The sequence below is a fragment of the Chiloscyllium punctatum genome, chromosome 9 (assembly GCF_047496795.1).
Source record: "Chiloscyllium punctatum isolate Juve2018m chromosome 9, sChiPun1.3, whole genome shotgun sequence".
Classification (NCBI taxonomy): domain Eukaryota; kingdom Metazoa; phylum Chordata; class Chondrichthyes; order Orectolobiformes; family Hemiscylliidae; genus Chiloscyllium; species Chiloscyllium punctatum.
Window position 1 is genome coordinate 13,956,432 of NC_092747.1, and position 22,274 is coordinate 13,978,705.

The 22,274-nt window shown below is 38.0% G+C and overlaps 1 protein-coding gene across 1 annotated transcript in view; it reads left to right on the plus strand.

Annotated features, from left to right (window-relative positions):
• Positions 1-22,274, plus strand: part of prkx (protein kinase X-linked) — a 103,589-nt gene that overhangs the window by 71,072 nt on the left and 10,243 nt on the right. The window contains exons 6-7 of the mRNA XM_072576891.1: positions 9,571-9,628; positions 19,384-19,461. Of these exons, the coding sequence (XP_072432992.1) occupies positions 9,571-9,628; positions 19,384-19,461 (136 nt within the window). The remainder of the gene's footprint in view (positions 1-9,570; positions 9,629-19,383; positions 19,462-22,274) is intronic.

Genomic DNA, 22,274 nt, shown 5'->3' on the forward strand with positions numbered 1-22,274 from the left:
ATTCAGCCACCCCAACTCCAAAACAGGATAAGTTAAATTCTTTGTGATAATGAAAGTCAGAGCCCCACAAGCAGCCAGAGGAATGACACTTTGGTGATTCCCTTTTATCCCCATTTGCCTGATGAACGTATCCCATTCTTTGAGCATATTGGGGCCATTCCTTTACACTTACATTGTAAGATTTCAATTTACCAATTACTACTTCTATTACTCCCTGTCACGTGTTAGTTACTGGGTTCGTTGAAGGGAAGGCTGTCCAAAACTTTTCTTGACTCATTGCAACTGAAGTATCTCAGGAAGCCTGGAACATAATTTATTACTGATCGCCTAAATAGACCCATTATTCATGGTGTTTTTAAGCTTGTCCCAGCCTGTTATTACACACCACCTCTGGAGCAAGTGGGACCCAGGTGTCTCAGTCCAGGTATAGGGACTTACCTCTGCATCGCAGGAGTTCCCTGGTCTCTTTTTTTTTTAAAAGAAAAGGACTGAGGCGATGAGTTCCAGATGGACAGGCCTTTGCCTGTTACTAAGGGAACTCACACTCAACAAGATCCACAAATGGATCAATTTATGAATTTTCCCATTGGCCCTGTAGGGGTTATCCAAGCATTAGAATTGCAAGTGAAGTACCAAATGGCAGAATCCTATATTTATTTCAAAGAAAATAATGACTAAGCAAAGACATTCAACCTATTTCAATTTATCCACACAGATTAGTGACAAAGTTATTTTTCTATTATTGTATTCATTTGTCTCTAAGTGCTTTCAAGATTTCACCTTCAGTGCTTTATCAAATCTTTATCCATGTGTCAGCTTGAGTACTATATTTGCTTTTCACTAATATTAAGCTCTGGCTATTGTTCTGCATTCATCATAGTTTGGAAAAAGAGAAACCCAGAAACCTATAAAGCAATGTGCAAACTTATATGGCTGTTCTTCATCTGGAATCATAAAAACAGACAATGTAATGGGCCCTTTCAGCCCATCGAGTCGGTACTGCCAAAGCTTTGCTAAATCTACACTACTCCCACTTTCCAACACTAGTTCCATACCCTTAAATTTAAAGTGTTTGTCTGAGTATTTTAAAAGTTGAGATTTTCTGCCTCAACTACCCTCCCAGGCAGTACATTCCAAACTCCCATCGCTGTCTAGCTGAAAAAGGTTTTCCTCTAATCCTCTCTTAAACCCCATTGCTTTTCATGTTAAAATGATGCCCTCTTGTTATTTACTCTTCAACCAAGGGAATTAACTGCTTTCTATTCACCCTGCCTATGCCCCGCTTAATCTAATATGCCTGTAAGAGGAGTCCCCCAAATCTCTTCTGCTCCAAAGAAGAAAACTCAAGCTTTTCCAGCCTTCAGAAGTCTTAACATATTCCATAAATAATTTGATAAAAATATATTTTTATTAATGTATAAAAAAATTGTAACATATATGTTGATTGAAGATTATTTTCTGATAAGACAATATGTAAACGTAGGTGGATTATGTTTGAGTTATTCTGACCTTACATCCAACTGACCCAAAGATCCCTTTGAATAGCTTATTAATTCTGAACAACTCTTATTGCTTCAGGCTCATCACTTTGCTTTCCCTGACACCAGCTAGCCACCCTGATCTGCTCAGTGGCAAACAATAGATATTATTAGTCAATGATAAGAGAGGAATGGGAAGGTTGGAAAGGGATGCGTCAAGGGTTAATGAAGGGATATCAATGGTTGGTGAAGTACCAGTTTTTAGAAAAAAAACGAACATGAACAGGAACCTGTTAAAAGTCAAATTGAAGGCATCGCTATTGGCGAAGGTTACTAATTTTTAACGTGCTAAACAAAATCACTTGAAAGTGCTTAAAATGGAGAATGTGTACAAAATAACTTGTCACCGTGTTCAGTGAAGAAAAGTCCAAGTCTCATCTGCTTTTGTGAGAAGGCAAGTATCTTGAGTGAAGAATGCCTTACAAAATGTTCCAATTGTCCTAAGCTTAAAAATTTTAAATGTTGAAAAGAATAAAGCATTTGTACATACAAAAACAACTTGGCAGGTATTGATAATTAAGGCTGTTTGTTACCCATGGAAATAGTTATATCAAAAAATCTATTCCTTGTGTAAAACCGTAGGTATTTACTATGCACTTGAAAAATATGACTTATGACTTTTTTTATGACTCTCTTATGCTCTCTTATGACTTTTTTGTCAAATTCTGATTACCATTTATGTTGAATAAGAAGCAGTTCAAGCAAGAACATGTTAATGGTACCCTAAGTACAGTTTGAGGTATTGCAAGGAGGCTTTAATTGTTGCTATAAAAAGTTAAAAGTTTTAGTTTGACCTCATGCGCAAGGCTGGAAGCTCCAAGGCTGGAGTATCCAAGATTTAAATTCAAGTAGAAGGCACTTACGTAGAAAAAACAATGAGTATCTACCATGGGAAAAGTATTCACTGCCTCCAAAGACCTCCATGCCTATACCTTGAATATTAGCTTATTGTATTTGCTAGTGTTTATGTAAAAGTCTTTCTCATGGACGTTGTAGGAGCCCTTAAGCTGGCAGCCTCTAGGTGTAAGTTTAAAACAAATATCCAACCAGATGAGTGATTTGATTGAGTGGACCACTGAGGATAGTTTCTTCGGCCACACTTCTAAACTTGCCATAGCTGTTTTGACAGCTACCTCGGTGCCTTTAAAATTTTATTATTAAACAATGAAAGAAAGATGATAACTATGTAACAGATAAAAGGCTTTATGACATTAAGTATTTTTTATAAAATATTAATCTAAATGACATGACTATTCTCTTAACTCCATATAGAATTAGGATTTTCCCCCAGTATGAATGTTTTCCATACTCTTCTCTCGAAGGTAAAAATTCCATGGGTATGGATGGAAGGTACCAATCGGTCACTTTACAATGAGGGCTAGCTATCAAGGCTGAATAGTACCCTGACCCAGTGAAATTGCTGGTAATAATCCAGAACTTTCATTGGTCAGTGCATTGAGCATAGAAATTGGGATGTCATGCTGGGGCTGTACAGGACACTGGTTTGGCCAGTTTTGGAATACTGCATTCAGTTCAGGTCTCCCTGCTATTAGAACAATGTTGTTAAATTCAAAAGGTTTCAGAAAAGAGTTACAAGGATGCTGCTGGGATTGGAGGGTTTGAGCTATAGGGGAGGTTGAATAGGCTGAGGCTTTTTTTCCTCTATAGCTTTGGAGGCTGAGGGGTGACCTTAGGAAGATTTATAAAATCAGGAGGGCCATGGATAAGAGTGAATCGCCAAAGTCGTCATCCCACATTAGGAAAGTCCAAAACTGGAAGGCATAGGTTTAAGGTGAGAGGGGAAAGATTTAAAAGAGACCTACAGGATAACTACTTCACGCAGAGGGTGGTGCGTGTATGGAACAAGCTGCCAGAGGAAGTGATGGAGACTGGGTCAATTAAACCACTTAAAAGGCATCTGGATGGGTACATGAATAGGGAAGGTTTAAAGGGATACAGGTAGTTCTTCAGTAATGCAATGGTTGCATTCTTGTGCAACCCTGCATAATAGAAAAATCAGGCTTTAGAAACTGTGCTTAAAATGTTGCCGATGTAATTGTGTAAGAGTCAGCACATGTTTTTGAAATTTCATGCTTTAGAAACAGTGTCCCCACTTCGTCAATTGTGTTATAGTGAATTTGCATTTATGAAACACATGTTAGAGCAGTATGACCTGCATCGGCCAAATGCGACTGATCAGTTTAGGATATCTGGTCGGCATGGTCGAGTTAGTCCGAAGGGTATGTTTCTATGCTGTAGAACTCTAACTCTATGAACAGGACTCATAGGAGTTTATTATCTTGTTTAATGCAGACAAGGTATCAAATAGAGACTGTTAATGTTGTTACAGGATGTTATACTTTTATTAGTTATCGAAAGTGGAGGAGGTTGATGTCTTTAGCTTTAAGATGTTTGATTAACTATATCAATGATTCTCACTTTAGTCACTGACTTTTGCATTATCAAATTAAATAATTTTCCTGCTTTCTACACTCAGTGTTTAAGTGTGAAAAACACTTGATCTCTTATCTGAACTTGATTTTTGCCGGCACCACAAAACTGTGTCATATCTTCTTTTCTTTGAGACACTTCAGGCTCTTAATGTCCATTTTCAATGTCACCTTAGCACACTCTGGTGACATGCATTTCTCTTGCTGTTCCTCGGTTCTGTATTAAAGTAGTCCTTCAGGTCAGTTTCCCATTTAAAAAATAAATTATTGCAAGAGGAGTTTACACAATCTTGTTAGCTCTGAGCAAAACTTTAATTTCAAACCAGATAGACTATTTTTCCTTTAAAACTGTTACCTAGTATTCATTCAGCTTCAGGATACACTGCCATATTCAACTTCTAGATTGTGGAGAAATCTGAAAAAGTTTAGCTATCCAACTCAGAAGTTAGTGGCTTTTTGTGTTAATTAATTTTGCCAAATCAGGATATTGTATATGTTGGCTATCAGATGGCCGTTAAGTAGGATGGTTTATTTGAACAGTAATGCTGATGTATTATTTTTATAATACCATTTTAACATCATCACAGCCCATAGTTTTACAAACCTTCAGGTGAAAGCAATTTAAAGCACATTTCTGAACATTTACAGGCAATTGAATTTTTTTCAGGTATCCAGATGGTTACAATCTGTTAAATAGCTACTTTAAAGTTGAAATAATCATGGTCCTATTTGGATATATATTATGCTTTTCCAATAATGTTAAATCAGTGCCTTATTGAGGCACTTCGATGGGCTTTGAATTTGAATTCAGAATTCAGTTGCGACTGATGTATATGGAGTCTGTTCAATGCATCTATTGTTACAACTGAATGGGAGGAATGCATAGTCACTCTATTTCCACTACTCTGTGGGTTGCAGCATAAAATAAAAGTATTTTACCCAAGTCTTGATATGGTCAATTGTCTGCTTTGCCTTTTTTTATACTTGGAATGAAAAGATTCCAAAAGATAAAAGCGTTAATATGCGGACCAAATTAATGATTTATTGTAATACAAAACCTGTTCAGTGAAGATGCAGATTGGTCAGCACACCATTTGTAGTATGAAAATAAAATTATTTATCCTCCAAACCTGAAACACACATTCTTCCTTCGGGTGAAGGGTAAAAAAAAAACTGATTATTGTCGTCACAGATTCACTTCACTTTCTATCTAGTGATAGTTATTCTTAAACACAGGCACCTCCTGCTCAGGAAGTGGAATATGGAGAAGTTCTTTTTGTCACTCTTCCAGGAGAGCAATCAGGTTTCACCCTGATGTCTCAGCAAACCTGTTCAGAAGCAGGCAAGCTTGGCTTTTGTTTGTAGCAGGCTAAAGGTTTTTCACTTCTATTGATGGCTTGTTTGACATCTCATAACAGCCATGATGTGAAATGAAGACAGCCATTCTCAAATTTCAAATTATTGAAAAGCAGGAATGTACTTTCTTCTTTTATGGGATATGGGCTTTGCTGGCAAGATCATCATTTGTTCTCCATTCTTACATGTGTGCAGTAATGTCTATAAAAAATTTCTAACTGTGAAAGAGAAAAAAAAACTTATTGGCCATTTTCGCACTTCATTCAACCATATGTTCCTGAATAAGACTTTGGTATTACTGTAAAAGCTTTCGGTCCATAACGCAGAATAATTTGCAAGACATACTAATATAAAGAGAAAGTGATGTTTTAGCTTGGATTAACTGGTTAATCAGTGACTGGTAGAAAGAAGCATTGTCATGAAGAATTTGCCAGTTGACTGGCAAGTCAGTTGTCAAGTTTTGTTTAAATCAAGCGAGTTGACTCAAGTTAAGACATTGCCTGAGAAATGAAACTGAAAATGGATTTCATTTGTTGTTGAGTTGATACACGTGCAATATGTGTACGCGTTTTTTCAATTGGCAAAGAATAGGACTCAGTGTACATGCAAGTGCACCACACTGAAAAATACCATCGGCAGTACTGAAACTTTGTGCTACCAAATGGCCATGCCCAAGTACACTTTTCTTTTTAATTACAGAAATACAATGGTTCTGTAGGGGTATAGGGTTTCTTTTTCAAAAAAAGGAAAAAAGCTTCCCAATAACCTTCCCTCGTCCCTGTTTCACGGCATCTAATAAAATTTATCACTAATTTTGTTGGCGAAATCCAGCACAATTGGCATTGTAGCGTTTGAGAGATGTACAGAGCAGAAACAGGCCCTTAAATCCAACTCCTCCATGCTAACCAGATACTCTAAATTAATCAAGTCCCCTTTGCTAGCATTTGGCTCATATTCACATACCCATACAGATGCCTTTCAAATGTTGTAATTGTACCAGCCTCCTCCACCCTCTTATAGCTTATTCCATAGGTGTACCACCCTCTACATGAACAAGTTACCCTTTACATCACTTTTAAATCTTTCCCCTCTCACCTTAAACCTATGCCCTTTAGTTTTGGTTCCCCCACTCTGTGAAAAGATGTTGTCTATTTACTGTATCCATATCCTTATGATTTTATAAACCTCTTTAAGATCACCCCTCAGGCTCCAACACTCCAGGGTGAAAAACTGTAGCATATTCAGCCTCTCCCTATACCTCAAACCCTCCAGTCTTGGAAACATCCTTGTAATTGTTTTCTCGACCCTTTTCAAGTTTTACAACATCATTCCAAAAGCAAGAAGACCAGAATTGCACACTGTATTCCAAAAATGGCCTCACCAATGTCCTGTACAGCCGCAAGGTGACCTCCTAACTCTTACACACAATGCACTGACCAATAAAGGAAAGCATATCAAATACTTTCAGTATCCGATCTAGCTGTGATTCTACTTTCAAGGAGCTATGAATCTACACTCCATAGTATCTTTGTTCAGCAACACTCCCCAGGACCTTACTATTACATGTATAAGTCCTGCCATGATTTGCCTTTCCAAAATGTAACACCTCACATTTATCTAAATTAAACTCCATCTGCCACTCCTCAGCCCATTGGTCCATCTGATCAAGATCCTGTTGTATCCTGAAATTAACCTCCTTTACTGTCCGCTACACCTCCAATTTTGATAACGTCTGCAAACTTACTAACCATACCTCCGGTGTTTGTATCCAAATCGTTTATATAAATGATGAAAAGCACTGGATCCAATATCTATCGTTGTGGCACAACACTGGTCACAGGCCTCCAGTTTAAAAAGCGCTTTCCACCATCACCCTTTGTCTTCTACCTTCAAGCCAGTCCTGAATCCAAATGGCTTGTTCTCCCTATATTCCATGTGAAGTAACCTTGCTAACCAGTCTGCCATGAGGAATTTTGTCGAATGCCTTACTGAAGTCCATATAGATTATGTCCACCACTCTGCCCTCATCAGTCCTCTTCGTTACGTCTTCAAAAAAACTCAGTTAAGTTAGTGAAACACAATTTCCCCCACACAGAGCCACATTGATTTCCTTGATCAGTCGTTGCCTTTCTAAATATGTGCAAATCCTGTCCCTCAGGATTCCCTCCAACACAATTGGGTGGCACTCTTGCTCAGTGGTTTGCACTGCTGCCTCACACCACCAGCGTCCCAGGTTCAATTCCAGCCTTGGGTGTATGTCTGTGTGGAGTTTGCACATTCTCCCCGTGTCTGCTTGGGATTCCTCTGGCTGCTTCGGTTTCCTCCCACAGTCCAAAGATTTACAGGTCAGGTGGATTGGCCATGCTAAATTGCTCATAGTGTTAGCTGCATTAGCCAGAGGAAAACGGGTCTGTGTGGGTTGTTCTTTGGAGGGTCGGTGTGGACTTGTTAGGCGGAAGGGCCTGTTTCCACACTCTAGGGAATCTAATCTAATCTAAAAAAACTCACCTACCACTCAAGTTAGACTCATAGGTGTGATTAGTTCTCTGGTATTTCCTTACCATGTTTCTTAAATAGTGGCACCGCCACATTCGCCAACCTCCGGTCTTCCGGCACGTCACCTGCGGCTATCAGTGATACAAATATCTTAGCACAGGGCTCAGTAGTGACTTTCCTAGCTTCCCATTGGGTTCGATGGTACTCCTGATCAGGTCCTGGAGATTTATCCACTTTATGCATTTTAAGGCATCCAGCATCTGTCTTAAAGTTAGTGCTGAATCAGCACAGACTTCTGGAAACAATTTTTCCACACAAAGGTATATGGTAATCTAAATTACTTCTCCAGTTCTGCTGGCTGTAGGAGGCTGTAGAAACTAAACTTCAATTTCCTTTCAATGAGCAATTAGACTTTGAACTGTTGCTGTAAATTTACGTGCTGAATAGTCTAATCCAATTCCTGTTGCCTTGTATTAAAAATTGACACCTTCCTTGAGGGAAGGTGCAGTCTTTCAGGCTGTCTTTGGACTGTAATATATTATAAAACATAGAAAAACAAGTCGCTGGAGATTGGTCGAGCATCATAGCCAACATTTGTTTCCCATCCTTGATTACCTTTGAACCAAACAGTTTGCTAAGGCCATTTCATAGGTGAATTAGGAGTGCCACATTGTTTTCGATCTGGGATCATATGTAAGTCAGACCAATTAAAAATAGCATATTTCCTTCCCTAAAGGACATCGGGGAATCAGATTGAATCTTAGAACAATCAGCACATGCTACAGATTCATTGTGTTAATATTTCAGGTTGAGAAAGGTTATCTCAACCTGAAGCATTAACGTTATTTTCTGTTCAAAATTTTCAGTTATTTTTGTTTTGTTCCAGATTTTGAGCAGTTTTTTATTAAATTGTTCGTAGTAGTTTGAGATTTATTGTCAACTGTCATGGCTTGTGTAAAGATTTGTAGCTCTGGTACCGGTTGTCGTAGTTGTGAGTATGTTTGGTGAGCTTGGAAGTTGATTTGCTGACGTTTTGTTACGTATCTAGGTGATATCTTCAGTGCTTTGGAGCCTCCTATGAAGAGCTGCTGTACTGTCTCTTCTGGAATTTATTTGGTTCCGTTCCTGCTGGTCCCAGTTGTTCCAGCCACTACAACAAACAGTCAGAACAGGCAACTGGATGCAGCAGGAACAGAACCAAATAAATTCCAGAAGAGACAGCGCAACAGCGCTTCACAGGATGCTCCAAAGCACTGAAGATGTCACCTAGACCGGGGATGAAATGTCTGCAAATCAATTTCACGGCGCGGCGAACATACCCACAACTATGACAATTGTCATGTTTTTGGCTAGACATTTTGTTGTACTTTATCCTCTACTCTGTGTCTTGGGATAACCTTGAATCATGAAACAAGAGTTACAGCAATACATTTTTAAGAAGAGAAATGGAACATTTATTGTTCATCCATGCTAAACTTCTATTTCAGATTAATTTGTACAAAGCTATATCATTTCAATTCTTGGATCATTCTTTCAATTGTTTAAAATGTCAGTTTTTAAAAGGCATTACATACATTCAATGTCAAATTAGAAGTTATTTTAAAAAACTATGGCTGTACTAATGTTCTGTTTATGCATCTTCATGTATGGTTTGTTAAAGTTGACCAGATCTGTTGTTCTATGAGAAGTAATGTTTTTTGATGTTACATTTAACTTCTTTTTTGTTTTAGAGATCTCATCAAAAAGCTTCTAGTTATTGACCGGACAAGACGGTTAGGCAATATGAAGGTAAGCAATAGATGCATAAATAAAAGATGTGAAGTAACCTAAACTTTTTTGAATTCTGTCTGAAAGTACAGAAGTTAGTGATTCCTAAACCATGTTCCACTATCCTGTAAGATGGTTGTTGTAAATCATTCATTATGTTTAATTATATGCAAGCATCAATACTTTTAGAGGAAACGGTAATTTCTAAATTGGTTACCACATGACACTTGTACTGTTACTCTTTAATTTTACTTTGATTGATGAATGCTTTTTAGTACTGTTGAGCAAAGATCATTGGGATCAAATGATTTGAGTAAAGATCACTCTCACTCTCAAGTGTTGTTTCCCATGTGTGCGTGCCCATCCTTCCCATCCCCATTCTCCAGTGCTACTTTCTGTGAGGGATGCTGTGTAAAGTCCTAGCTTCTTATCATAACACTGCTTAAACAGAATAGTTTCAGAGGGAAGCGAAGCTGAGTTGGAAAAGTTAAAATGTGAGAGCCTGGAAGGCAGAAGAAACGTAGACTAAAAAGGAAGAAGTGAGTTTCACAGTCTTAATCAAGGAAACAATGATAGTGAGGAGAAATCATATTTTAGAAGGATCAAAGAGGTCAAATGTGTAAAAGTAAAAACACAAAAGAGGCAAATGTGGTGCCTAGAAACCCTGAAATAGTCGCTGAGGTGTACACAATCAAATGTATTATCATCTGTTAGTGAAATATGAAAAAAGGTATTAATAATTGGGGATTTTAACTGTCTAAAAATTAAGTGGAGTAGTTCGAATCTGCAAGGTAGGGACAGAACACATTTCTTAAATTATGTCCAAGAGAGCTTTTTTGGTCAGTAGATAGAAGGCCCAACCAGGAACAGTTTTGGGCCTAATATTGAGAGAGGAACCCAAGCGCTTGGAATGTTTGTCAGTAGGAAAACATTTTGGTTATAATAACTATAACTCAGTAAGACTTAGGGTAGGTATGGAAAAGAATATAAGACTTAGCAGCAAAATTGGATCATTGAATCTGCTGCACCACTTAATGGAATTGATAATCCTCAACTCTATTTTCTTGCCTTTTCTCCTTAAGCCTTGATTCCCTTACTGATTAGAAATCTGTCAAATTCAGCCTCAAACGTATTTAACATTCAGCCTCTATTGCCCTCTGATAAGGAATGCCACAGAGTTTGATGCAAAATTGAATTGTATCATTTTCGATGAGCTAAGCAGAATTGGTCTAAAAGAACAGAGTAACAAAAAGAAACTCATTGATTTCAACAAGCCTTAAAGTAATCTGAAAGATTTTTCATCTTGAGGCAATGAATGGAAACTTGAGCTAGGCCAAGTAATCAGTCTTGATGGTGAGTATGTGGACTGTGTTCCAAATATGTCATCTCGATAGTTCCAGAAGTTGACTGGTTGTGCCTATGTGCAATGAGACTGAAAGATTAGCATTTGCTAGTGGCACAATAATAGCTAGCTTTTTTTAAAGTGAAGCCTAATTTGTCATCCAAGTAATTTCCAAGGTATAAATTAAGTATGTATCGTAGTTGTGTATTGGTGGAAAACTTTAATGCAAAATCACAAGCGTTTTCACTGTGATTTAAGAAGTTATTGTATTTTTTTAAAAAGCCTATGGCATGTAATTGTCAAATCAACCTTGTTGAAAGATATAGATCATCTTTTAACAGTAGGCTTTTCTGTTCCTGTAATTAATTTGATGATGAGTATAATTCTTTTCCAAGAAGTACACAAATAGTGAATGCATGGAGCAAATCTAATCATGCAGTTTGAATTGTTGCCAACAATGATTGACCACAATAAAACTTCATGATGAGCATAATACACTACATGGTGTCTTATAATTTATAATTTCCGTCCTTCAGATTATTATGAGTAATATTTTATTAATGACCTTTTTATCATAGAGGAACAGTATTATGCCTTGAGCTGAAGATGACTTGTTTTAACCCTTAATAGAACTTCTTGTTATTCATTCATGAATTTTACCTTTGTTAGCTGGGCCAATGTTTATTGTCTATCCCTAGCTACCCTTGAGAAACTGATGGTGATTAGCCTCCTTAAACTACTTTAGTCCATTTTGGTATTAGTCCATTTTGGTATTCGTCCCCCCAGGATGTTCAAAGTAAAGGAGCTGCAGGATTTTGATCCAGCAGCACTGAAGGAACATATAAAAATCCGAGCAGGGGAAGGTTATTTGGTCGATTTTAAACATGCTCTGCCATTCAACATGATCATGGCTGATCTTTTTTTATTCTCTTGAGGGACCAACATTTATTGTTCATCCCGAATTTCCCTTGAGAAGGTGGTTGTGAGCTGCTGCCTTGAACCACCTGCAGTCTGATTGCTATCTCAATACAATACTCCTTTTATGTCCATATTCCCTTTTGACTCGTTTGACTTGTAGGTATCTATGTTTTATCTATCTCAGTCTACTGCCACCTAGGTACCCAAGGCCAGGGGAAACCTCATCTCTCAATCCAGTCTGGTCAGAATTTTATACATTAGAATCAGATTTCCTCTCCTTGGTGAACCTTTGCACTTTCTCTAAGACAAGAATGTTTTCTTAGGTAAGGAGACCAGGGCAGGATATGACGTAATCACGGCACAGTGGCTCAACAGTTAGCACTATTGCCTCGCAACGGCAGGGACCCAGGTTCCATTCCACCCTAGGATGACTGTCTGTGTGGAATTTGCATATTCTCCCTATGGCTGCATGAGTTTCCTCCAGATGCAGTGGTTTTCTCCCACAGTCCAAAGATGTGCAGGTTAGGTGGATTGGTAATGCTTAATCACCTGTAATGTCCAGGGATGTGCAGGTCAGCTGGATTAGCCATGAGTAATGCAAAGAAAGGGTAAGGGGTCTGGGTCTTGTTAGTATGCTCTTCAGAGGGTTGCTGTGGACTCAGTGGGTTGAATGGCCTGCCTCCAAAGTATAGGGATTCTGTTCTGAGATTCTGTGAACTGAGTCAGTAGTGTTATCAAGCCTATTTTCATGATGGACATCGAAGTCCTCTGCACAGAGTACATGCTGCACTCTACCACCCTCAATGCTTTGTCCATGTGGTGTTCAACATGAAGGATCACTGATTAATCAGCTGAAGTGTGGTGTGTAGGGGTTGGAGGTGGAACAAGGTAAACAGTAGGAGTTTTCTTTTTCCATGCTTGGCCTAATACCATGAAATTTCATGGGGTCTGCATTCATGTTGTAGACTCCCAAAGCAACTCCCTCCTGATTGTATACATCTTGGTTGCCCTATAAGCAGGACAGACCTAGGCACGGTAATAGTATTGTCTCAATTGTTTGTGTGACATGTAATTCCTTGAGTGTGACTATCAGATTGTTGTTCTAATCTGAGAAGCCCTCCCAATTTTGGCAGGAGTCTTCAGCTGTTAGAAAAGAGGATTTTACAGGGGCAGAACAGCTGAGTGTGCTGTTGTCATTTCTGGTGCCTAGGTTATGCTTGGTCATCCGTCTAGTTCATTTCATTTTTGATGCAGAATGATAAAGCTAAATGGTTTGTCAGGGCACTTAAAACTGTATGACTCAATTTCTCGAGTCACATATTTGCCAAACCAGGCAAGAATAGATGATTTATCTTTTGTAAAGCTGAGTTTTTAATGACAACCCATCTTTATTAGAGTTGTTGCCCTATAATGTGTGCTGTCTTAAAAGAAATCTTGAGGTTTTGAATTTTGCAACAGATTGACTTAACTGCTTATCTCCCTTAAGGCATTATTATTAACAGCTTTACCCTTAAACTGTAGCCTCAGCTTATAATAATTCTTGCCCATTCAGAGATTATGGCCAACCAGACAGGACAGAATTTCATAGTTTACTTAGGTTGACCAAATCCTATAAATAAATCCTAGCTTATTATAGTTGTCATTATTTTTGTGGAGTCATGTATTTACAAGCCGTTGTGTTTTACCATCGAAGCAGCTGCAAATCATTTAAGTTTAATGTAACAAGTGGACGGTCAAGTTACTAGTCAGCTGTCAATTTTATGCTTAATCACTCACTCTTCCCATGAGCAAAATTAATGAGAATGTGAAGTTTCAATTAAACTTGCATACAGGTCAAATTACTGAGTAGCTACATTACAGGGTTGCATTTATCAGCAGATATCCCAGGGTAACACTTGATTTTAATTAAACCGGCGACACTAGAGTTACTGTACATAAGTTAACAGAATTACTTGAGAGCAATGATGGATGTTGATTTTGGGTTAGGATGATACTAATAAGTTTACTGAATATTTCAATATTTTAAAAAATAAAACTGAACATTCAATTAGGTGCAACTTTTGTTCACATGATCATTTGGTAGTTTTTATTTGACATAGCTTTCGAATTTGACATGTTAATTCTTGTAACAATTTGGAAATATTTATTTTCTGTTAGAAAATTAAACCACAGGTGCAGATACGTCTTGATTTGTAATTTTTCCTTGGATGCATAACATTAGAAACCTGCCAAACAGGACATCCTCTCCACATGACTGGCTATGGCCTGATTTTCATCAACACATTACCATTCAACCATCCCTGTGTAGCAATTAGCTGAAGGTGCAACAGCTGAATCCTAGTACGTTGAGTTTTTCAAGTTCTGTTTTGAACATCAGAAGAGTACTTCCAAATTGTACTTGCAATATGTTTTGTACATCTGTTCCATTCTCCCAACTTAGCTGATTGCAGTGATGTTGACTGGATATTATTAGTGAGGCTTCCAGATTTACCTGTTATCTTTTAACTGAACCCATATAACAGTAATTAGCAATTCCAAGAGTTTGTAAGTTTGTGTTTGTGGAAGATTTAGAGTGAGTAGTTTTATGTTCTTTATTGTAAGCAATAAAAATATTGCCTTAGTCAGTTGTCGACTGGAATGATATGTGGAATGATTCTGAACTGCTGCTTTTTTATCCCATTATAAAGTCATTGACACATTGAGTGATTGTTGATTTAGTTTATGCCAATTTAACTAATTAATTTGATGGCGATCATGGTTGGGTTAACCAGTGAGAGATCTGTATTTAGCCAAAAGCAAAGCAATGGGAATAAGTCTTCACATGCCAAGTTTGATGAAATTGGGTGGCAGGAGTCCCAATCTTCAATCTTTCTTCATACAGTATATCCTGTTGAATTTTTATTTCAAATATTTACCTATATCTCTTAAAACTAGATTATAGATATTGTATAATATTCCTCTTCCTGACAACCTTTGTGTTGAAAAGAAATTCTTGTCAGTTTCTTTTCTTTCGCTCTTAAAATTTACCTTCTCCGTAAATCAAATAACGAAAATAGTTTTTGCTCATTTAGTTCACTAAACTCGCTGCTGTGTTTCAATGTCACTAGAATGTATGCTAACATGGTCCATTTTCCAGAACTTCTCATCTGTCATTATGTTACTTAATTGCTATACCTTATCCTCATCCTTTTCTGTTTCCACTTTCTCCTTCTAAGATTGAAAACAATTTGCATCTTGTGATGTTTTGGCTCAGGTAGTTGCCCTTGTCAGAGGATATAGCATTCATTTCCCTTGAGGGCAAATGCTAGGTTTCCTTTTAAGTGTAGGACAGAGAATACTTGTTCATAAACTGTATCCCAAACTATTAACTTCTGAACAAAATGTATCTTTACATGTAAATGAATCAACGCTTCGGGCATCCTGAGCGAATTACCACTCATTCATTACGATAATGTTTCTGTACACTTGTTTTGCATGTACTGTCTTCTTTGGAGTGCAAGCTATGTCCACTGGTTTAACTGCTGTGGACAGAACGAAATGGTTCATTCTATTCATTGTGCCCCTTTCCTTCACTGCTGTGCTCGGCCATCAGAGTACATCACCCACCTGATCATTTTTTTCGTGAAGATGTTTTGCTATATAGTGCCATAAGGTCATGCCTGTTGTCAATAATGGCTGATTAGGAATCTCTCTCATTGTCACTGCCCGATGTGAGCATATGGAAGGATTAGCAGACTGATTATTAAACCTCTTGGTTGCTCCATGAACATCCTTGTATGGCCAGTCATTCCTGCAGTAGGACTTGAATGTATAGTTTCTAACCCAGTGGCAGAAGTGCTGCTAGCTGAACCACAGACCCCTTTTAAACTCTAATAGTCCTACAGTCAAGAATTTATATAACTTCTCAAACCTTATAGTGAGAATATGTCCAACATATTCAGCTGATGCTATTCCAATTCTTCCATTCGGACATTGATTCTGAGACAAAAGTAGAAATTACTGGAAAAGCTCAGTAAGTCTGGGAGGATCGGAGAGAAATCAGAGTTAATGCTTTGGGTTGAGTGACCCTTTAATTCTTCTGGTTTTTACTTTGCATATTAATGGTGTTTATCTTAGTGTTATACAGCAGGGAAACATATCCTTTGGTCCAACTCATCCATGAGGCCTGGACATCCCGATCAAATAGAGTCCCATTTGCCAGCATTTCATCCATATCCTTCTAAACCTTTTTTATTCATATACCCATCCAGGAAACAAGAAATACAAATTACAATCGTCATCTATAAGAAATAAGACTTCAGCTTGTAAAAATAGTTATTGATGGCCAGAGAAGTTATTCAGTAATAATTATCCAGCAAGAAAGCTCACACACTAATGCACCAAATCTAACTATTTCATCTTTAGTGCAGATGTGATTGTTAAGTATTCCAAAATTGATGCTCTTACAGCAATTTCAGTATCACATCTATTGCTAGTGACTACGATGACTTGTTCACTGGAGGAGTAGAGTTTCTGATGGAATATTCTAGTTGGATTCTAAGGTTTACCTATGCATGTGTGAATAGCAGCAGCTGATGTCAAATTTGTCTTGTAATGACAAGAAGTTCTGCTGGCTGCACTACACTGGCCCATCATACCTGCACTGGTTCTGTTACCTAGCACCAGACTCCTGCCTTTTTCCCATATCCTTGCACACCATTTCTAATCAGATAATCATCCCCTGGCCTCCGATGCCTCAATTGGACCTGTTTCCACCATATTTCCAGGCAGTACGTTCCGTGCTGTAAGTATTTGCTATCTGAAAATGTTTTTTTTCTCACATTATCCTTGTTTTATTTGCATGTCAGTTTAAATCTACGCAATCTCGTTCTTTTTTTATTCTTGTACAAAGAACAGATTCTCCGTTTGCTCTAACCAGCCTACTCATGATTTTAAAAAGCCTTTATCAAATCACCTGTCAGCTTTCCTCTCTCCAAGGAGAGCAGGCTCAACTTCTTATATCTATCCTCAAATGAAGTTTCTCATTCCCAAGACTATTCTTGTAAAATGTTTCTGCACACTCAAATGTATTCACACCTTTCTTGTAATGTGGTGGCCACAACAATACACCATACTCTAGCTAAATTCTAACAAGCATCTTGTACAAGTTCAACATCACTCCCTGTTCTTGTACTCTAAGTCCCTATTAATAAAGCCAAGAACACTGTTTACTTTATGCGCTGCTCTCTCCACCTGTCCTGCCAGCTTCAATGATATGTGCGCATTCACACCCAGGTGCCTGTGCTACTGCACCCGCTTTAGTACTTTGAAGTTATTTTTCTTACTACATACTTGAAATTTATTTAGAAATGATTACAAACTTTTTCTGGTATCCTGAGGAAAGGCAGGAAGGTTTGTGCTTAGTTTAATTTGTGACATGACGGACGTGCAAACAAGGAATAAGAGTAGGCCACTTGGCCCTTTGATCCTACTCCATTGTTCGAAAAGATCATGGCTGATCTGATTTTAACCTCAACTCTACGTTCTAGCATATTTCTGATAATCTTTAATTCCCTTCGTAATCAAGAATGTATTTACTTCCACCTTAAAAATATTTAATTTATTCTGCGTCCACTGACTTTTCAGCATGGGAATTCCAAAGACTTCCAACTCTCTGAGATAAAAGCTTCCTCATCTCTGTTTTAAATGGGTTCCCCCCCTTTTTTTTTAAATTTGATCCCTAGTTCTAGATTTTCTCACATTAGGAAGGATCTTGTATGTTTCAATTAAGTCACCTTTGACTCCTCCAAACTCTAGAGGATACAGACCTAGCCTGTCTAGCCTTTTTTTCATAAGGCAATCTGCTCATTCCAGTTAGTAGACTTGTAAACCTTCTCTGAACTGCTTGCAACATATTAGCATTCTTCCATAAGTACAGTGAAAAGAACTGCACAGAACTCTGGATGCGGGTCTCACCAATGCCCTGTATAACTGAAACATAACCTCTCTACTCTTGCACTCAGTTCCCTTCACAATAACTGGTGACATTCTGTTAGCTTTCCTGATTACTTACTGCATCTTCTGAATAACCTTCTCTGATTCATATTCATATGCTATAACATCCAGATCTCTCTGCATCCCAGAGCTCTGCAACCTTGCACCATTTCGAGAATATGCATTCTTTTATTCTTTCTGTCAAAATTTATAACTTCCCAGTTTCCCATCGTGTACTTGGTTTGCTAGATTTTTGTCCACTCAGTTGGGCGGCACGGTGGCACAGTGGTTAGCACTGCTGCCTCTCAGCGCCAGAGACCCGGGTTCAATTCCCAACTCGGGCGACTGACTGTGTGGAGTTTGCACGTTCTCCCCGTGTCTGCGTGGGTTTTCTCCGGGTGCTCCGGTTTCCTCCCACAGTCCAAAGATGTGCAGGTCAGGTGAATTGACCAAGCTAAATTGCCCATAGTGTTAGGTAAAGGGGTAAATGTAGGGTAATGGGTGGGTTTCGCTTCAGCGGGTCAGTGTGGACTGGTTGGGCCGAAGGGCCTGTTTCTACACTGTAAGCAATCTAATCTAATCTAACCTCTCTACAGTCCCTTTTTATAAACACTCTACTCTCTACAATTCACTTTCCTACCTATCTTTGCCATCAGCAAATTTAGCTATCATACTTTTGATCCTTTCATCCAAATCATTGATATAAATTGTACAAGTCAGGGCACAGCACCGTGTAGAACCACTCATTGAAAGTAGAACCTCCAACAATGCAGCATTCCTTCAGTGCTGTCCAATAACTGTAGTTTGTCACCTGGTACTGGAATGGGTCTTGAACCTGAAACTTTTTGAATCTAGCATAAGAGCTACCATTGAGCCATGCTGACATTTGGAAATTCTGTGTTATATTAAAATGCCAGCTAGTATTATTAGTTTTTTGTGTTGAAGACAATTTCTGGTTACTTGGCACTTTGAGCACTAAAACAAAGGACTCTTCCTGCTTTTGTGACGCTTACAATGCAACTTCGAATGCCCACAAGATGGGTTTGGATTAACGCATCCTATCATCCCATTTGATCAATTGTTTCTACCATAAGTCTGCTGTCTCCTAATGACACGTAATAGCTTTTCATTAAATAATCATGATATCTTTCCCTCATCTGCTTTCCCAAGCCATCCATTCCAGCTATTTGTTTGCTTTTTGCACAAAAAAAGTGACTCTTGTTATAAATTTGACATTTGAAATCTTTTTTCTTCTAGTATCGTAGAATGTTTGCAAATATTTTAGACTTTTCTTAATCACATCAGATGTGTTATTCGGCTGTACATTCTGAGGTTGAAGTCCTTAACAAGATGTTTCCTGTAGTTTGTTCAACAATGCAAAACTAAATTTATGACATACAGAATTTATCCACTGTGCAGTGAGTACACAATAATGGGCTAGTCATGACGATAGCATTACAGTAGGTTGTCTCGTTTTTAATTCTGGTGTAGATGTAATCCTTATTGGGTAAGAATTCTAAAACTTCTTTCCATTATTTTTCAGAATGGAGCAGATGACATTAAGCGACACAGATGGTTTAAATACGTGGACTGGGAATCAGTGCCTCTAAGAAAACTAAAGGTGAGTTAGGAATAGTGGTTACTTCCAAAATATACAACTTTGTTATTTTTGGATTTAACACACTAGTCAAGTAAAGTGACACTCCACTAAATAGTTTACTGTTGTATACCAATTATGGATGGGTGTCTCAAGTATTTAGCATGCTTTTGCAGTGTTTTATTTAGGAACAGAATGTGAAAAATTCATTCTTGTTGTGTATGTACTTTAGAATATCCTGTTTAACAGGGAGGCAAGCTTTCCACTTATTCCAGTATGATCTTTTCTCCAATGAACACATGTTCAGCTATGTAAGTCTGCTCATAAACTTTCCTCTTTGATGTACTGGAAAGCATTCAGTAATGTAATCTGTTAATTTACACAATCTATCCCCAGTTTCTTAAATGTATCTCAAGTTTGCAAGGTTAAGTTTTTTTTACGCATCAAAATTCAGTTGTGAAGAATGAGAATTTGCTAGATCTTTGCAATATTCCCTGTTGAATTGAATTTTTAATGATTGGTGAATATAATAGAATAGAAATTTATCGTCACAGGTACTTCTTACATGAAAAATACAGTGAAAAGTTTTATAAATTGCCCCACTATGATGCTTATTCATCCTACCATGGCACCTACTATACACTTTCCATCTTTCAACAAAGTTTTAGTTTTCCAACCCCAGCCTGCCCCACTTCCTCCACAACCAGCTTTGCTCAATTCCATCCCCAGGTCCAATCCCTCCACCTCCAGCCAATAGCCGATATAATAACATTCCAAAACTTCCGTTATAATCAATAACCAAACACAGTGCTCTCTCCTTAGGCCATCTGCCCTCCAAACTACAGAAGCCACTCAGCATTCAAGCTTCAATACCACTGAATATCTCCCACAAAAGATCCACACCACATTGCACCCCCCCCCAACACACACACACGCACGCGTGTGCATGCACACACAAGCGGCGCCCTATTCCCAGAGAGCATTGCAAGCTCCACCCCCAAGCCGAGCACCAGCAAATCCCAGAAACGACCCACATTGTGATGGTTACGCTGGATGCCGTGGTTTTCCAACCAGAGCTAATTGAATCTTTGTCTTCTGACATGTGGTGCCAGAAGAGACGCATTCACCTGGTTATGGTTAGAAGGTCATGGCATCCTGTGTAACTGTCGCAGTGTGATTTGAAGATCAATAATCACACAAGTGCTGTCTTTTTTCCACTGTTGCTAATATCTGCTATATAATTAAGTCACTTTTTAAAGTGTACACATTTGTTGTTGAACTATTACCTTTCGTTGATCTAAAGTAACTGCTTACACTTAACTAGAGCCTTTTAAAGGTAGGAAACGTCCAAAGGTGCTTCAATGAAGAGGGGAAATTGATACTAGAAAATAATTGGGGAAATGGTTAAAAAAACGTAGCACTGTATATGTGAAGAGTTTAAGTTGAAGGGATTTTCTTTATGTATTACTGAGCTACTAACCCACAGAAAATCAATCCTTCCATGGCAGTTGAGAACATAACGCCAGCAGACTTACCCGAAACTGTATAGCTGTTGGATTGTTTCAGAAAACGAACTGGTGTACTCATGTACTTTAGGATTAGGCAATCTGTTGCCTTTCCTTGATTTGATCAATGCCAGTCCCATTCAAATTGCAAACTCAACTTGAAGTGGCCAAGGAAGGCTCTGAGCTGTTAGAGGTGAACAAAGCATGATGTTCATTCCAGTTAAGTCTGCGTCTTGTGTATGAATAATAAACAACATTACTGACCTCTAGAACAAAAACAGTCTCTTCATAATAATTAACATACCTAGGCAGTAATCAGCAGGATTCTAAGGTCAGTTTTGTTATTTGGAATGCATTTTAGGTGGCGACCATCTTAGATATCAGTTGCAGTGAGTTTTCTGAAAACTATGCACTGGAAGTTTCAGTTAAATTTCTTTGTTTCTCGGGGCTTTAAATTACATTGGCAGACATTCTGTTATATGGTATTCCTGATTTTTTAACTATAAACATGAGGTTATGAAAGTAAATAAGCTATTAAGTGGGCATTACAATCCTGAAAAATTATCAGCCATCTGTCTGCTGTATATTTTTAAATGCTAATTAAATTAACCTGCCAGGTTGACTCTTTATTGCCATACAGTAGTATTTGTATAAAGCAGTTGATCTGTAAAACCAGCATCCATAGGGCCAACTTTTAAAATGAAACAATTATCTTCCATTTGAATCCCTTCTACCTTTATGCAGTTTGATGGTTTAATTTTCCTTTAGAGAAATGTGCTTTCCTGCAGCCAAATAAGGTAATCTATGGATTATGTGCAGCCATTGCCCACCCAGACACATTGCTACATGTGCATGTAATTCCTTTTTTTTAGTTCAGATTGGCTTTCTAATAGTGAAAATTTGGACTGTTGCCCATTGATGTGCATACTTCAAAACTTAGCTTTCAATAATGATCAGCTTTGCATGTTTCTAAGTCTGATGTTAGAGACTAAAGGATTGCTTGGCATCTTTGTAGTAATTTGTTTTCTATGCTCATTTCCTATCATTTGTTTGTTAAATAAACAGGACATTTAAATATAAATGCACACTCTTCCTAAATCATAAGCATGTTGTCTTGAATTTATGTCCCATAATATTTAAACTCATTATTGTTTTTACCCATTTTCCTTTCTTTGCATCTTGATACAGTTTTGAATGATTGTGATTTTTTTTGTAACAATAATGTTGGTAGTAAGGTTATCTCCAATATAAGTAACTAGTTGAAAGTGACGGATGAGGTGTAAATGTGTTGAAGATCCTAATTGTAGCAGAGAAAATGAAGATTGCTTCTGT